Here is an 18,002-nt window from a genome sequence, read left to right on the forward strand (position 1 = left end):
TATATATATATATATATATATATATATATATATATATATATATATAAATGTATATATATATTTGTATATATACATATATATGGAAAAAATCATACACGGTCAGTTTTTACAACCAAACAGAGTACAACGTTCTTTTCGTGCCTATCCGCCACCATTGGACACCAAGCTACAACATTCCTTCCGCTAAATAAATACCTTCCTGGCAGATATATCCTACTCAATGAACTCTTATATCTCAATCATTACTCAGCCCATCAACAATCCGACACTCAACTATTACCGAAGGCAACGACAAGGAATTTGTTAGTTGGTCATATTGCTTGTTTATTGTATAACTCATTTATCACTGCTTACCAATTTACCGCGTACTACTTTTTTTGCTGTTGTTAACTAGTACTATTGGTAGGAACAATATTACATCCCGAATAGGCCTATATCGCTGACAAAGTCAAAAAATTAGCTTTTCCAACAGAAACTGCTGATAGATCTAAAGATGGGGATTTCGAATATGTTGTTTCTAAAAATAAAGATTGCGAAGTAAGGTGAAAGGTACATTTTTCTGATTCCACTGATCGCCTGCATCTGCTTTTACGTTTGCCCAGTCGATATTATCCAACCAAGCATCCTTTATTTCAGTTTCCTTCTAAAAACAAAGATTTTGAGATTGTGAAAGAATTCGGGGAAATGCGAAATTAAATCTTAGTTGTTATTCAAGACGCACCAATTCCAACAGCTGCAAGAAAACTGCCCTAACTCACTTTATCAAAGATGAAATTCCCGTCAGCATCGAAATGGCCTTCTTCCAGGTCTTCCTTCATATTGAAAGGCATAATTTTCGTGTTGCCTTCATATTCCAGATCTGCTTCTTCCTGTCCATCGATCTGAAATAATTTTCCTTCTAAATAATAATAAAAAAAAAACGATCGGAAGCAATTTCTAAATGGAACCTACGCAGGTGACTATATTCTCACAAAGAATTATGCCATAACACGTTTTAAAGAAATTAAAATTGTCACTCCAAAAAAGCATGATTCTCGAATAATTTTCCCAATTAATTTGTCAAAGTATATAAAAATATACGCTGAAATATCCAACGACATGAATTTTATCGGTGTTTTATCAAAAAAGTAAACCGAATAACACGTATTACTATGAAAAGCTTACACGTACCAGCATTAAAAAGAAAAAGAAAATTAGTATCTCAAATTCGATAACTAAGAAGGGGGAGCCAATCAAATATGAAATATTCGAATTAAGTGAATGTGAAGAAAGCAAGTGCAACATTAAAGAATCTTTATTATGTGGAATATATTGTTATAGGATATTTGGTAAACTACTTGGGTAATTTGGAAATTGTCCGGGAACAAATACTAATCACCGGATATGATTCGTAGTGAAGTGTACGGGAAAAGACTAACTTATTGGATAGATTCGCCTATAAAGCAATATTTATTACAAAGATAAACAAAACAAATCCTGATTCAACTCTATTCATATCTTGTAATTCTAGTATACCTTTAAATATTTGAAAGAAAACAAAAACAAAGTAACAAACTCTGTCCACATCCAATTTGTTATATTTCACTTCTTCTTCCTCATCACTATCTAGAGTATGCTTCGACTGGTAATCCTTCCTTGTACCTTCATCATTTTCCTCCTCATCCGAATTTCTCTTCTCATCGTCCTGATAACGAGCATACTTCGCACGGCTATGCTGCAAAGCTCCTTCGTCAGTTAGTTCGTCGACTTCTGAGAATCGCACTTTGGATTTTGCCATTGCTTTTCACTTTTTCTGAAAGAAAAAAAATGTTCCACCATACTTTCCTTTAGCGAAACGTCTCGAACAACATACTCCTGAACCACCTTGCAAACAGAAGTCCGTTTTTTTCATTTCTGAAATAAAACTGGCAATGGAAAACTTCGCAAATTCAATATATTTGATTCTTATGAATAGTTAACGACGAACGTCCCCAAAACTTCAAGTCGCTGAAATTGAACAGGATATAGTAATAATATGACCCAATATGTAATCAAAGAACCATCAGAATTAAACTACATCATCTTGACGTCAGGAATTCTCGGCATCTTATTATAACTATTCCTCAGTAATTAAGACAAGCTCTCTTGAAGATAAAGTATGGATACGACCAAAACTTCTATTCGGATAAACCCTGCAGACAGACATGACACATACTTCCACTACCATCGTGAGAATTACAATCTTAAAAAAGTTAAAAAAAAGAAACTAATCAACTGTAAAACATATAGATACGAGTAAATCTTCCACCTAGATAAATTACAGATAAACATGATACAAAACTTCAGAAGTCAAGAAAAAAAATAATTGGTAGTAAACATAAGGTATACGACTAAATTTTCCACTTGGATAAAGTGCGGAAAGATATGACACATAAATTCAGAATTCAAAAAGAAGGAACTAATCAATACTAAACATATGGATACGACTCATGATATACACTTCCACTACTATCGTAAGAATCTAGGAAATCAAAAAAGGAAATAATCATATATGGATACGACAAATGCTCTATTGAATAAACTGTGGACAGACATGATGCGCATTTGTTCCAGTATTGAGAGAATTGAAATCATGAAAACCAAAAAATGAAAGGACTAGGGAAACAGTGACATTTGCGGAACGTCCCGACCGCTGCATGCCGTTTGTTCGATTTTTACGGGAAAGGTTATGTGTGGCCGAGTGATCGATTTTCTTGGTCCAACGAGAGAGTGGTGTCGTGTCGTGTTGTCAAGTGAGGAGGGGTTGAGACCGTTGATGTGTTGCTATCGATAATTATCAGTGATCTTGTCACTCCCTTATCGTTAATTTATCACTTACTCATTCTTATATATCATTGCATAATACTGTTCGTAATTATTTGTGAATTCCAAATTCAGTGTCGTAAGTCATAATTTTAATACTGTTAGTCAAGTAGTTTAAGATCTGAAAGTTAATTAATTTCAATCCCTGAGGGTATTTAGCTTTAGTACTTGAGTCTTAATAGGGTTGAATGATTTTGGTAACGCAGGTCAACTAGTTTGAGTATTGAAAGTCAAGTAATTTTGTTATTCCAGGTGAAGTAATTTCACTTCCTCAGATTAAATAGTTAAGGTGGATAAGTTTAGTGCTGAAGATCGTGTGACTTCAGTAACGTCAAGTAGTCATTACTGTAAATGGAGCACTACCAAGTAATAATTCAGAAGTAATTCATATTGATTATCATGAGGCATGAGTGCCACACACGTTTTTCTTCAATTTTTTTTTCTCATTTTTGATTTCACAGGTTAAGTTGTTCGGAATACAGTCTGATACTGTTTGTGATATTAGTTCTTGATTGATCTTGGCTCAAAGATCACTGGTTATAATTATTTACTAATTACTGTTAGGATAATTCGGTTTTAAGAGCATGAAAATAAGTGCTTATGCTTATGTCGTGAATTGTATATTTCATCTTTCCATTTTTTTTGCATTAAACTGTCGTATGACTGTCGTTATCACTGAAATTAAGAATTGTTGGCGTTATTGTAATTGTGAATCCTTAGCAAGTGACCTTTATTTCATTATTTTGGGTTTTTTGTCGGATAGGATTCGAAAACGATTGTCATCATCTAAAGCGTGGAGAGAAATATGTAGCGTCGTAATGTCCTATGCATCGAGACATATCGGATGATTTCCACTTCATAAGTTTATTTTAGCTTCTGAATACGAAGCATTTATAACCAATTCAAGGATTATTGAAGATGGGAAACATCTTCACAAATCTCTTCAAAGGCCTTTTCGGTAAGAAGGTGAGGGAATTCATTTCTTGACTGAGATATAGATTCGACTGCTAGGTTTATTAAAGGATAAATGTACTTTTTTGAAAATAATATCCTCTTATCATTCATTATCCACCCGTCAACCTGGTGTCTATAGACGACGACATTTAATTTCGGATTGCTCTGTTTAATTACTTCTAATTGCTGTGTGTGATGAAATTAAATTCAACTGTTGTTGTAGGAAATGCGAATTTTAATGGTTGGTTTGGATGCAGCGGGAAAAACTACAATCCTGTATAAATTGAAACTTGGAGAAATTGTTACAACAATTCCTACAATTGGTTGGTACCATGATTTTCACCACACGTAAATTTGCTCAAAATTTTTAAAATTTACGAATTTTTGTAGACTGATGATTGCTGAATCAAACGGTGGTTATCATCCTGGATCTTTCTAAATGTTTGTGGTTTTTAGACGGAGGGCTGCTCTATCTCACTTTGAGTTGTGTTGTTTTAATGTTCGGATGTACTAGTTTGTAAATTCTAATGGAATTTCAGTCAATTAGACTCTTTGTTAATTACTTTGATTGTCCGTTAGTTACTTTGATTGGTTCTTCGTACTTTGGAAAATGGTGTTCCATTTCAGGGTTTAATGTTGAAACAGTAGAATACAAAAATATATCATTCACAGTATGGGATGTTGGAGGTCAGGACAAAATACGACCTTTATGGAGACATTATTTTCAGAATACTCAGGGTAAATTTGTTATTTCATTCAGCCAGATAGTTGGAATTGTTTCTGGCCATGCACTTATTTCATTTTGCAGTCAAAATTGCAGCTATCTTCTATGTTAGCCATTCAATACCATTTGGTGGCATGTTAAATGAAGCATTTCACATAAATAGATCAGTCCCTGAACAAATGACATCTATTTTAGGTCTAATATTTGTTGTGGACAGCAATGACCGTGAACGTGTAGGTGAGGCTCGGGAGGAATTAATGCGGATGTTGGCCGAGGACGAATTGAGAGATGCTGTCTTGCTTGTTTTCGCTAATAAACAAGTGATTTTTTGAAACATATGTTCCATACATTATCTGTCTTGCAAGACTAGTATATGACGAACAGTATTTTGTCATTCGAAACAATTCGAAGTAAACAGACGGAGTTGATTCCGGTAGAAAAAAACTTTAAAACGTGGCTTATCACTAGTTGGGACCTCAGAGGAGAGACGCAGAATGGGTGTGGTGGAATTTAGAAAATGACAATCATCTGACCTAATGACTCATTCGCCGAAACAGAGAAGCTTCTCAGCCTTCTCAGCTTGTAGTGATCTGAATATATACTTAATGCAGCTAGTTTGCAATAGCTTCATTGAACAACCGTCCCCTGGAACTTGAGCTATACTAATGTCGCAGAATTCGTCACTGATCTTATTTTCTGGGGAAGACGAGTTTTTTACTTTTGCTTATGCAACAAGCGATTTTTAGATGATAATATTTCCAGGATCTACCGAATGCGATGAATGCAGCAGAAGTAACTGATAAACTTGGTTTGCACACACTTCGTAATCGTAATTGGTATATCCAAGCAACATGTGCAACGTCTGGCGATGGCCTCTATGAAGGACTTGATTGGCTGAGCAATCAGCTGAAGAATAGATCCTGAAGTGTGCGGAAAACTGTATACAATTTTTTATGCTCGTCAACTGAATTCGTTTTGTATGGATTGATTTACAAAAACTTCCAGAAGTGCTGCTCGTAGCAAAATTAGTATGTTTCAAAGCTGCTTTAAGTTCAGTTCTAGTATATTCTCTTGTCCCCTTGTTCATATCAATTCAAGTTGCGTAAAAAACCTCCACTCTTAGTTCAGATACAGCATTTTTTTCATTTTTCTAGAATTTTTTTTGTTGGAATTTACTTGACTACAGCATGGAATAGTATCTCAGCAAATTAACTTACTTTGTAGAAGGGAAAAAGATAAAATATGTGGCATACATTGGAGGGCTTTATAAAATTTATGAAGATTTTGAATGGTAAATTCTTTGACCCTCAGCTGTTCTCCCATCATTTATTATGCAGCAGTCCGTCGTTTAACTTAACAACTAATATTTTCCTTCATTCTTTTAAACGGATTTTAGGTGAAAGACCAATTTCCTATGCGCAATATAGCTGAGATTTCAGTATTGTGATAATCATATTTATGTAACTCAGACCATTGTTTAATTTTCCCAAAAATTTCTTTACAAATATTTTTCTTTTGTCAGCAGTGTTGTGGCTATTTGAATCAAACAGCTGAAGTAAAAGTCAATCACTTATTTCTTCCTTTTCAGAGAGTTTAGCAGAATATTGTGAAACTGTTCAGGTCCTTTTTCCTGTTTCAGTCTTTGCTTATATTATTCGAGACACTCGATTGGGTTGACTTCGTGGTTTAGATGTGTTTATACATATAGTATATATATATATATATATATATATATATATATATGCGTGTGTGCTCTGTGTATGAAACTTGTATTTGAGTTAGGTGCATATTAGATGTTCGTAGAACATCATCATTGTTGAGAGGGTGGATCCAATTTTCTGATCCAATTTTTCTGAGTTTCTTAAAATGTTATAGAGAGATACTGCCCTGCTGCCATCATTACCCATTTCTCCCTTTCCGTGATCATGAATTAGATAGAAAACTGTGCATTCTGTTCATTCAGTCAAAAAAGAATCGCTGTTATTTTTCGCTTTCTATATTTCAGATATTTGGTATTCTCGCAATTGTTCCCTCCTGTTCCAATTTTTCTGCTTCCTCTTATTCGTTTTGTGTGTGCAACCATAGAGATGGTTACAAAAGTTTACTCTGAAATGACACATCTATAGGAGTTTACAGCAATTTCTCTTCTTTTCTGCTGACTGCGCTGTAATCAGTGAATTAAACTTGGAAGTGTGGGAATTTTTGATAGGTTTATTTTTTCCCGTGAAGTAAAGACCGATTTTAATGGAACATTGCACGATTCATTTAAATCAGCTGGATTGATTTTTTGGTTTATTCCATGAACAACTTTCATCGTAAAATAGAAGTAACGATAGCCCTTTTCTGTAATTTAATGAAGTTGAATAAATACTGCCTTGATCATTTTTTCGATCCAAAATGGTACAAGTTTTGGGGAAGGGTGTGTCACAAATAGGGAATATATTGCTTCATCATCAGACACTTTCCTTCATTAATTTGTAACTGTCGATTATTTGAGATCAATATTCCATCTTATTCTAAAATAATTTCAGTACATTCTTTGGTTATAGCATTAGATTAATTGATAACACTCTTGGTTACTATGTCAAATTTTGCATGATATGTACATGCATTTTGCATCACAGAATTCAATTGCATTTTGGAACTATTAACAAACAACTTTCCTCTCAGTTCCGTTTCATATTATTTGCGCTTTCGTTTTTTTTTTGTAAATTATAGCTAGTTGAGAAGTTGATTTGCCAATTAAGGAAATCATACAAATTCATGGAGAGAGAGCGAAAAACAAGTTATCAATATAATGAAATAAAGACTAGAATGCAAGGTCAACTTTCGTTATCATTTGACAAGCGACACCATCGCTAAAGCTGCTGACGATTTGATTGGAGCAAATTGGCGGTACGGTAACATTTCCCAAGTTTCTTTTGCGAAGCCTTGGAAGATATTTCGAATTCAATTGGATACCGATGTGAAGTGACACTCCTGCACTGTTGCTACTGCCTTCCAATAGAGCTACACCAGCTTGACTAAAATGTGAGCAGTTTCCTCTCCGTGTTATCATTTTTTGCCTTTGACGTGGTATACGTGATAAATTACGCCAATTATAGCGATCCCATTTTGGACTGGAAAGAAAGAAAAAATATGAATTATTAGCAGCCTAAAATTAATTTCAGGTTAAGCGTAGATTACAACTATTTTGTAATAAATTTCACTGTGCTTAATTCCATTTTAAAATAAATAGAAATATACTTAGTCTCGGTCCACGAGTAGTTTGGCATATTTCATCAACAACCTGAAAAGTAAGTATCTTCACTAGTGGGCAAGAAAGTAGGCAATTACATTGAGTTGGTGTGTCACGTGGAATCACAGTCATACTTCCTTTTCGAAGTTTATCTGGTGATGCAATTTTCTTTTGTTTTTTTTTTTAGAAAGATTAGGTTGAAGGTCAAATATTTGGATCGCTGTGAAAGAGGATGGAAGCAAAATACTTCATCCGTTTTGTGATTATTTATTGTTGGTAGAGTGAATTTGTACATTGCATTCGAGACATCTTCTGGCTGGGAAAGAAACTTGCAACATTTCATTAACTTATTAAAATATAATTTGTTTTGTTCGAATAAAACTGGGAAAAAAACTGAAAATTCGAAAATGAAAGTGCAGTTAGTAAATGCAGCAATATTCTTATACAAATTTGGTTTCAATTATAATTTAAGCTAAGATTTCTTTTTTTTTAATTTCTGAAGAAATTTTAAGCAAAGAAATTTAATTTATACTTTTGGGACAGTTTGCGCCTTAGCTAAAATAGACGAGCTTTGCTGCATGATGGAACAATGCGGAAAGTGTACGCGCTTACAGTAGCGCCATCTTGAATTATCTAATGCAAGTCTGCAAAAAAAGAGATATGAAAACAATTTTACAACTTTTATGAGCCTAATACGGTTGAAAATCCAGGGAAAATATAATTTACTAGAAATTCTAATTTCTCGTTTTCGTTTTTTAGGTGTCATAGATTCCCAATTACTACTTAATTTTTAATTATTCTAAAGTACAACGACTTAATTTAGTAGTAAGTAATATATATATATATATATAGTAAATTATATTTTCCAATTTTTAATTATATTTTTTTCAAGTGATTTATCCTTAAGTATTTCAAGCAGGAAGCAAAAAAAGAAATGAAATAGTCAAAATAAAATTTTGAGTGATATATAAAACAAGAACAATATACGGTAGCATAATATTAAAAAAACCCTATGAAAATGTACATATATAACTCACAAAAACAAAAAAACTGCAGAAATGTACGGTAATAACCTGCAGTAATAGCCAGTGCAGTAAATGAATCCTATCTCATTAATTTTCACTTTATACTTTATTCTTATTTGACAAAAAAATTGATTTCACTGATAAATGTATAAACTGTTTTTGTCATTAAGCGTAAATAAAGCTCAATAAGGATGAAAATAACGGAAATAACAGCTGCAATACGGATCAGGAATGAATCATTTTAACCAAATAAATATTCCTCGTTATATCCACCAATATCAGGCGTAAATGTGAATGTCGCATTAAGTAGAAGAAAAATGCAAGTGACATATTGAAATATCAATTGTTGTTTGAGTAAATTAGCATGCTTTTCTGAAATTGCAATCATAAATAATACCTGAAATTTAATTTTAAAATGTATCATTTTAAAATGTGCAGTTTAAATTCAATTTTAAGTTTGAAATAATTAATTTATGGCTGTTTATGCATTTACTATTTTGAATGTAGTAATGCATCATTTATTTCAAGTATCTTTTAATGACAAATCAGTTTTTATCGTTGAAGAAAGAGGTGGAAAATGAAGGAAATTATAGAAATAATACAATGAATTTAATAGGAATTAATCTTTTAGCTATATTGATGCTTAAATCGATTATCACATCGATCGGTACAAGATAAATTAAATAAACGATCGATTGATTATAATTTTTAATAACATAATTTTATATTTATAATTTTTATAAATTCTTAATTTTTACTAATTTTTTAGAATTTTTTTTAATGCACTTAATTTTTTGACAATACATATTATAATTTTTAACAACAGTTCTAAAATTTTAAAATATGTCGCATATTTAGCGGAGAAAATAGAGATTATTCGTTTTGATAGAAAAAACAAATTTAATTTTGTTTCCTCCAGTATAATATAGTTCCAAGGGTTAACGGAATGTGATTTTAAAATTTTATTTAATTATAAAAAATGAAATTCGGACAATTCAAAATTTGCAAAGCGGTATTTGAAAATTAATTTTAACTTCTAAACATTTGTAATACCAAAATAGGAACATTATCTTCGCTTTTTTTTTGGAAGTAACAAAATTTTAATTTCTAAATTAAAATTTACTTTTGCGTTAAAAAATATACTACGCTGTAATAATGTAATAAAGCATATAAAAGCTGCAATAGTTCGTCCTTTAGAGATGAAAAATGCAATGACATATGTAGAGAATAAAGTGGTAAAAAGATGACACCAAAACTCCATTCAATTCCACAAACAATAATACCTCTGTAAATAATAACTGTTTATTTACATCACTTCTTTTTTTTTTTAAATAAAGTAAAAGTAATGATAAAAAAAACAACAAAATAATAAAACAATATTTTCTATTCATTTTAATTTTATGCGTAAAATATGTAATGATTAGATATCAACTAATTATACTTTTTTCAAATTTCAGAAGTTTTTGAAAATTTTGCAGTTTAATTATTTAATTATCGTCTCAAATTTTAGCATTACTCATTTTATGGGAGGCGAAAAAATGAGATATTGTTAACTAATAAGGAAATGTATCATCCACCAGATATTTACCTTATTTATCATATTGTTTCTTTTTCGAAGTGACTGCTACAGTAAGAAAAATTACAGTAGGGAACGTTAAGTAGGGAATGCATGGGAAGAAGAATTAAAGGGATTGATCATTGATACGGTAAAATTTCATTCAAGTTAAATGACTGGAAAAGGAACCAAATTTAAATAACAAATCGAAATAATTAAAATGCACCATCGTCCGAATTTAATTTCGTATAGCATTTCATATTTATTATTTTAATACACGACTGTTCGAATAAATTAGGAATAAAAAGAAAAAGATTGGGAGTCAAAGTAAAAGGATAAAGAGAAATTAAAAAGTAGGAAGAAACTGAAAAAATTGATATCTAGAAGTATTAAAATGATCACTGGAAATTGAAGTCAAAAATTAAATATTAGAATTGTTATTTAGATTAGTATCACAAATTATTTTAGGAGAATTATGATACGGTAAATAACACCACGAACGGAATTTTGGTACAAGATCGTTTTTCCAGAAAAAGAACATCATAAATTTCGGAATTTTGTGCATCAAATCGCTCCGGTTCAACAAGCTCACGTACTTCAACTGGACAATTTATTGGTCCATTCGAATTTCACTGTAAAAAAAAGCGAAAAATGTATTTCCAAAAAATTGTTTCCTTTCAAATTAAAATAAATTTGAAAAAATAATCACGCCTTTGTTTTAGTTTAAAATTAACAAGATTATTTGCAAAATTTCAATTTTAACATTGGATAATTTGAAATTACCAATATTGATTAAATTTACCTCTCTTGGAATATAATATTTTTGATGTTTTAGGTTTTAAAAAAAAGTACCGGTAATTTTTCTTTTATTTTTATTATATTTTGGAAGACAGTTTCCAGAACAAATATTATAATCAGAAATTTAAAAAATCAAACAGTAATTGATTGCATTGATTGAATTTAAATGTGAAATATAAATGTGATGGAGTAAAAATGTAAAAGAAAAAAATTCTATCTGCATAAATTAATAAATAAATTAATTATTATTCATTCAAATTTTTTCATTATCATAATTGACAATTTTTTGATTGTCTGTTCACATACTATTTCATGTATCATTAGTTGACTGTCCAATTAATTAATACTGTCAATCAGATGGGATTGATAGGTCAAATTCTGCATGAAACTTAATTATCCCTAGGCTTGATTATGTCCCAAATTCAGGACATATATGAATATATATGTATGCCGTTTTCTCCTTTTATCTCTAGAATATCATGCAGTTTACTTAAAGAATTGCCTAATTAATAAGTTGGATAAATTGAAAGGAATTAAAATACACAGTTACATACACTACCAAAATTTTGCATCAATCATAAATTATACAAATAAAATTTAAAACTAAAATATTAAAATGAAGAAAATTAATAACACTGAAAAGAGTTCGATTCTAACTTGTCCATTCCATTTATGCACAATCAATTAATGAATCAAATTAATATTTTATAATTTAGTAATTAATTTATTTTGTATTTCAAAAAGTTATCTTTTGAAAAATCATAATTTTATGATTAATTTTAGTCTTTGCTGGGAGATATCTGATTTACCAGCAAGTATTCGTCATCCAATTACAACATCTTTTCGACAATTATCCAAAAATTTTCGAAAATGCATTCCTTTATGATGGGTACTGTTAAAAAGATAAGTCTGTCAGGTATACAAACGGGAGGACCCAATGAATCAGGGAGCGGGTGTCTATCTACAAACATACCCAAAGCAATTAATTGATTAGATCATTGATAAATGACACAATTGGGGACATACATGCATACATAGACGTCCGACCAAACGCGATTATTTATGGGTCGTTTTAATTGGTCCTTGTAGTAAATGTGCTAATTGTGGGGAAGCTTGTCATTGTTCTTTAAGAAAAAAAAAGCCTGAGGAAATGAAAAAATGCAGATGTTAGAAGCGCAAAAAGAATACGCGATATCGCGGGATATATTTTTGATAAGAGTAAAAAGAATAAATGATATCGTGGGGTCTATTTCTAAGAAGAACAAAAAGAACACGCGATATCGCGGGGATTTTTGTCGAATTTAATCTTTCATGTTCATACATTTCAAATATTCGGTATTTCTTTTTTGCTTTATTTTGGACATGATAATCTGTTTGCTTGAAATGACAATTTTACTGATCTTTAAGTAAAATCTTGGATAACTGTAAGAGCAAAATGACTGATCACTTTTTTTTAAAATACAAACATAAATATGAAATGAAATGAATCGATTGAAATTAGCGGACAGACATGATTTACATTTAGTAATTGATTACTTGATATCTTAATATCAGGATTACTTGATATCAGAAGTTACTTGGTATCAGGATCACTTGATATCAGGAATCATGTGATATCAGGATCACTTGATATAGGGATTACCTGATATCAGAATTACTTAATATAAGATTTGATATCAGGAATTTGTTTCACCCGTTCACTGCTGAAGGAAAAACGAAAATTTTCAACATATATCACTTTCTGATATTATTTAACATTCAACCACTAATCATTATTTTACCCATTAACATATTTCTTCCATTTATTAGGTTAACGATAATTTCATAAAATCAATTTAGGGTTCATATAGGTCAAGTAGGATCAAATATAGGACGAATTACAAATTTTTCAAAAAAAAAAAAAATTGAAATTTGAGAATAAAACAGCATATGCTGATTGTATTGTTTCTACATAACGTAAAGGATTAATTTAGTTTAAGGTTCATTCGGGTCAAATTCAAATGAGGTCAAATGCATTATTAATTAATTTTTGGAAAAAAAATTGAATTTTGTGAATGAAATAGCATATTGCTAATTATATGATCAACCGATCCTATAGCATAAAGAATTAGTTTAGGGTCAGATCAGGTCAAAAATGAAGTAAATGTTTACTTTTTCTGGAAAAGTTTTTCTACGAATTTTCATTTCATCTAATCAAATGTGAATGGTACAAAATTGGTATAAACCTTTTATTGCTTTGAAATCAGACTGAAATATGAAACTTTCAAATTTGCAATCAACATTTTAAATGTGTGACATTCGATGACTAACTGACATTAATTGATACAAAATTTAATCTAAAAAAAGGAGAAATCAATGAGATAATATGAATTTTACCTGAAATAGTTTTTAAAAACTAAAATTTTGGACAATTTTTATAATTTTCTCCAAGCTTAAATTCACATTTTCGGAAATTTTAATTTAAATTTATAATTTCCGAAAAAAAATGCTGTTTTACTGCAATTTCAAAAAAATTTCTCAATTTTTTAATTAATAATTTTTGCAACAAAATAAAAATTTTGCAATATCTCCACTTATCATAACCACAATATTTGTCATATCTTTGTAATAAAATGATTTTAATCACTCTATCTGATAAAGAAATAGTGTTTTAAAAAAAGTTTCAAGTTCAAAAAATTGCTCATACACAAGTATATGTATACTAATATACGATACATAAATGGATTTAAGTAAAAATTAAAATTCCAAAATTTCAATTATACAAGAACGAACAAATGTCAATAAAGGAACAAAATGAATATATAAACGACATTAATCAAATGCTTTTTTTTTTTTGATAATTGTAATATTATGGCATGTATGATAATTACCTGTAAATAATAGCATTTTAAAGGATAAAATGAAGAAGATTAGCCTAATGATAAAATGAAAAGAAAAATTTAAAGATACTACTGAATAACGATAACGAATGATAAAAGATATTTACTATTTCAGATATTAAAAAGATTTTTTTTTCATTGAAAAGAAATCCGATATTTTTCTTTTCCTTTTTTAATTTTGAAGAATAATTAATATCACAATATCAATGATTTAAAGTCCATTGATATTATAAATAGCATTATCTTGATTATCCAAATGTTGTACGGATGGTTGTTGATTTTCTGGTTCTGTTTCAGCTAACAAATTCTCTTCATCTAATGGTTGTTCAGAATTTCTTGAACTACTTGAAGAATACTGCGAACATATAAAATATTCCACATATGACTCATCATTTATAATTAATGGATTTCCGCGCATAATTGTTTGTTGGTCATTTTCTGGATTTGCTAATATTTCATATGGTATCATATTCAATGATTGTTGAGAAGAAATTTCAGGAGTTTCTTCGATAACATTGGCATCTGTTGTAGAAGTTGTTAAAAAAGGATAGATATCATCCGTTTCTGAGCTATCACCATCGTTATTTGAAGTTTCAGTTGAAGCTTCCTTTGAATCATCTAATGATATTGGCAACATTGGATCAATAGGACCAATGAGAATCCTTCGTCCTTCCTCCTCCTCCTCAAATGATGTCGAAAATTCTTGGCTGTTCAAATTTCGCAGAATTTCAGAAGTTTCAAAATTTCGTGATGGGCCTGAACTTTCAGGTATTATTGAGCTTATCAAACGTACTGAATGCATTGAACATTTCGGATTTTGTGGATGCTTCAATTCTGTTGAATATTCTGAACCCAACATATGATGAGAACTTGATGGATTTTCCTGACTTGGTAAATGCTCCAAACCTGTTAAGTATTCTGAATTTGTTGAATTCTCTGAACTCGATGAATTTTCCTGATTTGCTAAATGCTCCGGACCTGTTGAGTATTCAGAACTTGATGAATGCTTTGAGTTTGTTGAGTACTCCGCACTTACCGAATGTTCTAACGGATTCCCTAAATTTGATGGATTCTCTGGGTGTTCTTCCAAAGGTTCCAAATTTGCTAGATTATTCGAATCTGATGGCTCAATTAGGCTAGTTGACGACTCGGAACTTATTGATGACTTTTCAGAATTTGTTGAATTTTCCGAATTTGTTGACTCCTCGGAACTTGCAGGATGTTCTGTCCTTAAACCTGATATGTGCTTTAACTTCATAAGTTTTTCAAACAAACAAGTTGATTCCTCAAAAGTTGAAACCTGAATAAATTTTTAGAACTTGTTGTAGGACGATTATATACTGGATACGGTCGATTTCTTTGAAAAATACTACAACTTTTTGACCTTTCTCTTACTGCATTGAACTTTGTTCCCAATCTTCTCAATAATAAATACGTATCATTTTTCTTCTCGATTTCATCCCAACTCAAAGTTTCGACTGAAGTTATTGTTGAATTATCAGAATATCTTGCATTCTAAAAATAATTAATTACAATAAATGATTGATAAATTAAGAATCAATTTCAAATTAAAATCATTAATGATAATTTTCTTCTCTATGATTATTCAATTAAATATAAAATTCATTTCTTGCAAATATTTTGCTAACTAAAATGACATACTTAATACTTTCAAAAAACTTACCATAATAGATTGCGGATAATCAGATTGTGAACAATCATCATTTTGATTGAATGAACTATTATCATTCATTTTTTCGATAATATTTCTTATCAAAGTGTTAATATCATTGTGAGGTAGAGGTAGAGCGTTACAATTAAGATTAATATCATCATTTGTTGCAATATTGTTAATTGAACTTTGACCGCTAGCACTAGAATCTTCATCATTCCTTGTTGTATCATCTGAATCATTTTGCTGTCCACTATCACCTGCACGATAATTGTTACCATCAGCCATATCTGCATAATATGTTGTACCTGACAAATGAGACCAATCAGTTGATATAATTAAAAAAAAAAAAGAAAAAAAATTGAAATTCTTCGAAATTCCTAAAATTTCCCTAAAAATTTAGCAAATTATTACTAGTTAAACGAATCAGTAATAGTAGTTAGAATCTAACCAAAGCGATTGATTGATAATGAATTAATTGATTGATTAAATCATTAGGCTTCAAAAAACTCATTTTAGGCTTTACTTTTGCTATATTCCAGTTTTAAAATAGCACAAAATGTATTTATTCCTATACGCTCATTAAATAAACCAAAATTTACTTAATTTGAAATCTTTACAAAATTTATCGAAATTTGCTTAATTTTAAATCCTTCCCTAATCAAACAAACTATAAATATATATCAGAACGTTATTAATATTAAAAGTAAATTTACTTAGAATGATAGCATAAAACAATATCTTACTTGGAGTTTGAATCTAATATGCATACATTATGATCATCATTGATCTTTGTTGATTCTATAGAACTATCTGGTACATTCGTTCTAATCACTAAATATAAATTATCAGAACGAAAAAGGAATGGTTACCATAAGTCATAAAAAGTTTGCAAATAAATGGTTACAATTGAAAAAAAAAATTAATATCAGTTATTGATATTTAATACATTTTTATATTATACAAAAATTATATTATTACATCGAAATTTTTGCATACATTGTTCTTTTAAGATTTATCAATCTGTTTGAAATTTTTCATTGGTATTGTAAAACAAAATTACAGAACCATCTGATACATTTGTTCTAATTAATGGATGTAAATTATCAAATCACTTGATTAATTTGCTGGAAATGACACAAAATTATCACAAAATATTAATTAATAGCGGCTATTGGAAGTTGACTAAGCAATTAATTAAGTAATTAATGTTGATAGAATAGCTGCTTGCCTTACACTAATGGAATAAAACTCCGTCATTATTAATTCAGTAAAATTAATGTAAGAAAATGGTAGAATTGAAATCAAATTCATATTATTTATTAATTACTGTATTCGGAAATACATGTAACATAAAATAATCAATGATTTCTGATAAATAATCATCCAGTGCATCTTAAATTAAAAATATCAACCCATTCAACTATTTTTCAAATGTAAGTGGCAATTGTTATAAACTAATATATCTTAAACGAAAATGAATAATTCCGTATTAGTCGTTCCGGATTATTATTAATTTGATTTAAAAAAATCATAAAATTTAGTATTTTACGATTTTAAGAATATTTTAACCACGTATTTTTATGGCTAAATTATTTAACTTTTTCAGAATGTAATAATTTCAGCAATATTTGCTATTAAACATTTTTTATGATGATATGATTAGGTGACAATAGAAAAAGAGAAGTAAATAGAATAAAAGTCAGGTCAAATTTCTAGAGAATTTTCTATGACCTTTTCGGCGGTCATTTGCTTTTTTCCTTAAAGTATTTTCATTAGCACTGTGTGAAAAGGATTTGTTTGTTTGATACTTATTACTTTGTAATTTATTTATCTGATCATTCTCTTCTTTTTTCTTTTTTCTTTTTTTTTTTTTTGAGAAAAAATAAATGAATTACAAATAAATTACAAATTTATTTGTAATTCATTTATTTTTTCTCAAGTTTTAAGGTACCAAGCACTAAATTACGAAAGTTCAAAATTGTTGTTGTGGTCGAAATATTTTATAAAAATTTTACAATTCTTTTTTTTGAAGGAAAAAGATCAACACTGTGTAATTTTATGTTGAAACAATTCAGTGATTTAATTAATTCATAATAAGTGTGAATGTCGACTTTATGAAAAAAAAAGATATTTGCAAATATCTTTCCTTTTTGTGTTTCTGCTTTCTTTCTTAAAATCGCTATACGTATTAGAGATATTATGAAGAAAGAGCAAAAACAGAATCCCAAAAGTGTTTCAGAAGCATCGAATCAAAATGGTACGTATTCTTCTCTTTAATTTATTAGAATAGAATCCAAATACATCTTCAGATGT

General features: G+C 29.8%; 5 protein-coding genes across 5 annotated transcripts in view; 1 reads left to right on the plus strand and 4 right to left on the minus strand.

Annotated features, from left to right (window-relative positions):
• Window positions 1-1,798, minus strand: part of LOAG_17242 (hypothetical protein) — a gene marked incomplete at its 3' end in the record, with an annotated part of 3,720 nt that extends 1,922 nt beyond the window's left edge. The window contains exons 1-3 of the mRNA XM_020449901.1: window positions 1,556-1,798; window positions 759-881; window positions 554-643 (exon numbers count right to left, since the gene is read on the minus strand). Of these exons, the coding sequence (XP_020306510.1) occupies window positions 554-643; window positions 759-881; window positions 1,556-1,777 (435 nt within the window). The 5' untranslated portion in view covers window positions 1,778-1,798. The remainder of the gene's footprint in view (window positions 1-553; window positions 644-758; window positions 882-1,555) is intronic.
• A 1,784-nt stretch (window positions 1,799-3,582) lies between these two features.
• On the plus strand, window positions 3,583-5,693 carry LOAG_06291 (ADP-ribosylation factor 1). Its single transcript, XM_003141827.2, has 5 exons — window positions 3,583-3,807; window positions 4,019-4,118; window positions 4,423-4,533; window positions 4,715-4,839; window positions 5,282-5,693. The coding sequence occupies exons 1-5, from the start codon at window positions 3,760-3,762 to the stop codon at window positions 5,441-5,443; spliced, it is 546 nt and encodes a 181-aa protein (XP_003141875.1). The 5' UTR covers window positions 3,583-3,759; the 3' UTR covers window positions 5,444-5,693.
• A 1,635-nt stretch (window positions 5,694-7,328) lies between these two features.
• LOAG_06292 (hypothetical protein) lies at window positions 7,329-7,794 on the minus strand (the record flags this gene model as incomplete). The annotated part of the gene is made up of 2 exons (XM_003141828.1): window positions 7,329-7,638; window positions 7,766-7,794. 2 exons carry the CDS (start codon window positions 7,792-7,794, stop codon window positions 7,329-7,331), a joined length of 339 nt encoding a protein of 112 aa, XP_003141876.1.
• A 1,229-nt stretch (window positions 7,795-9,023) lies between these two features.
• Window positions 9,024-11,805, minus strand: LOAG_06293 (hypothetical protein; the record flags this gene model as incomplete). Its single annotated transcript, XM_003141829.1, has 4 exons — window positions 9,024-9,179; window positions 9,926-10,067; window positions 10,830-10,932; window positions 11,793-11,805. The coding sequence occupies 4 exons, from the start codon at window positions 11,803-11,805 to the stop codon at window positions 9,024-9,026; spliced, it is 414 nt and encodes a 137-aa protein (XP_003141877.1).
• A 2,420-nt stretch (window positions 11,806-14,225) lies between these two features.
• Window positions 14,226-15,974, minus strand: LOAG_06294 (hypothetical protein; the record flags this gene model as incomplete). The annotated part of the gene is made up of 3 exons (XM_003141830.1): window positions 14,226-15,243; window positions 15,450-15,529; window positions 15,699-15,974. The coding sequence occupies 3 exons, from the start codon at window positions 15,972-15,974 to the stop codon at window positions 14,226-14,228; spliced, it is 1,374 nt and encodes a 457-aa protein (XP_003141878.1).
• Window positions 15,975-18,002: the final 2,028 nt, after the last annotated feature.

The sequence above is a fragment of the Loa loa genome (genome assembly GCF_000183805.2).
Source record: "Loa loa unplaced genomic scaffold supercont3.52, whole genome shotgun sequence".
Lineage (NCBI taxonomy): Eukaryota > Metazoa > Nematoda > Chromadorea > Rhabditida > Onchocercidae > Loa > Loa loa.

Bases quoted from the DNA above. Each gene is read 5' to 3' on its own strand.
- LOAG_06291 (XM_003141827.2), top strand. From the start codon at position 3,760: ATGGGAAACATCTTCACAAATCTCTTCAAAGGCCTTTTCGGTAAGAAG. The intron at 3,808-4,018 runs GTGAGGGAATTC...CTGTTGTTGTAG, and splicing joins AAGGCCTTTTCGGTAAGAAG to GAAATGCGAATTTTAATGGT. The intron at 4,840-5,281 runs GTGATTTTTTGA...TAATATTTCCAG, and splicing joins TTGTTTTCGCTAATAAACAA to GATCTACCGAATGCGATGAA.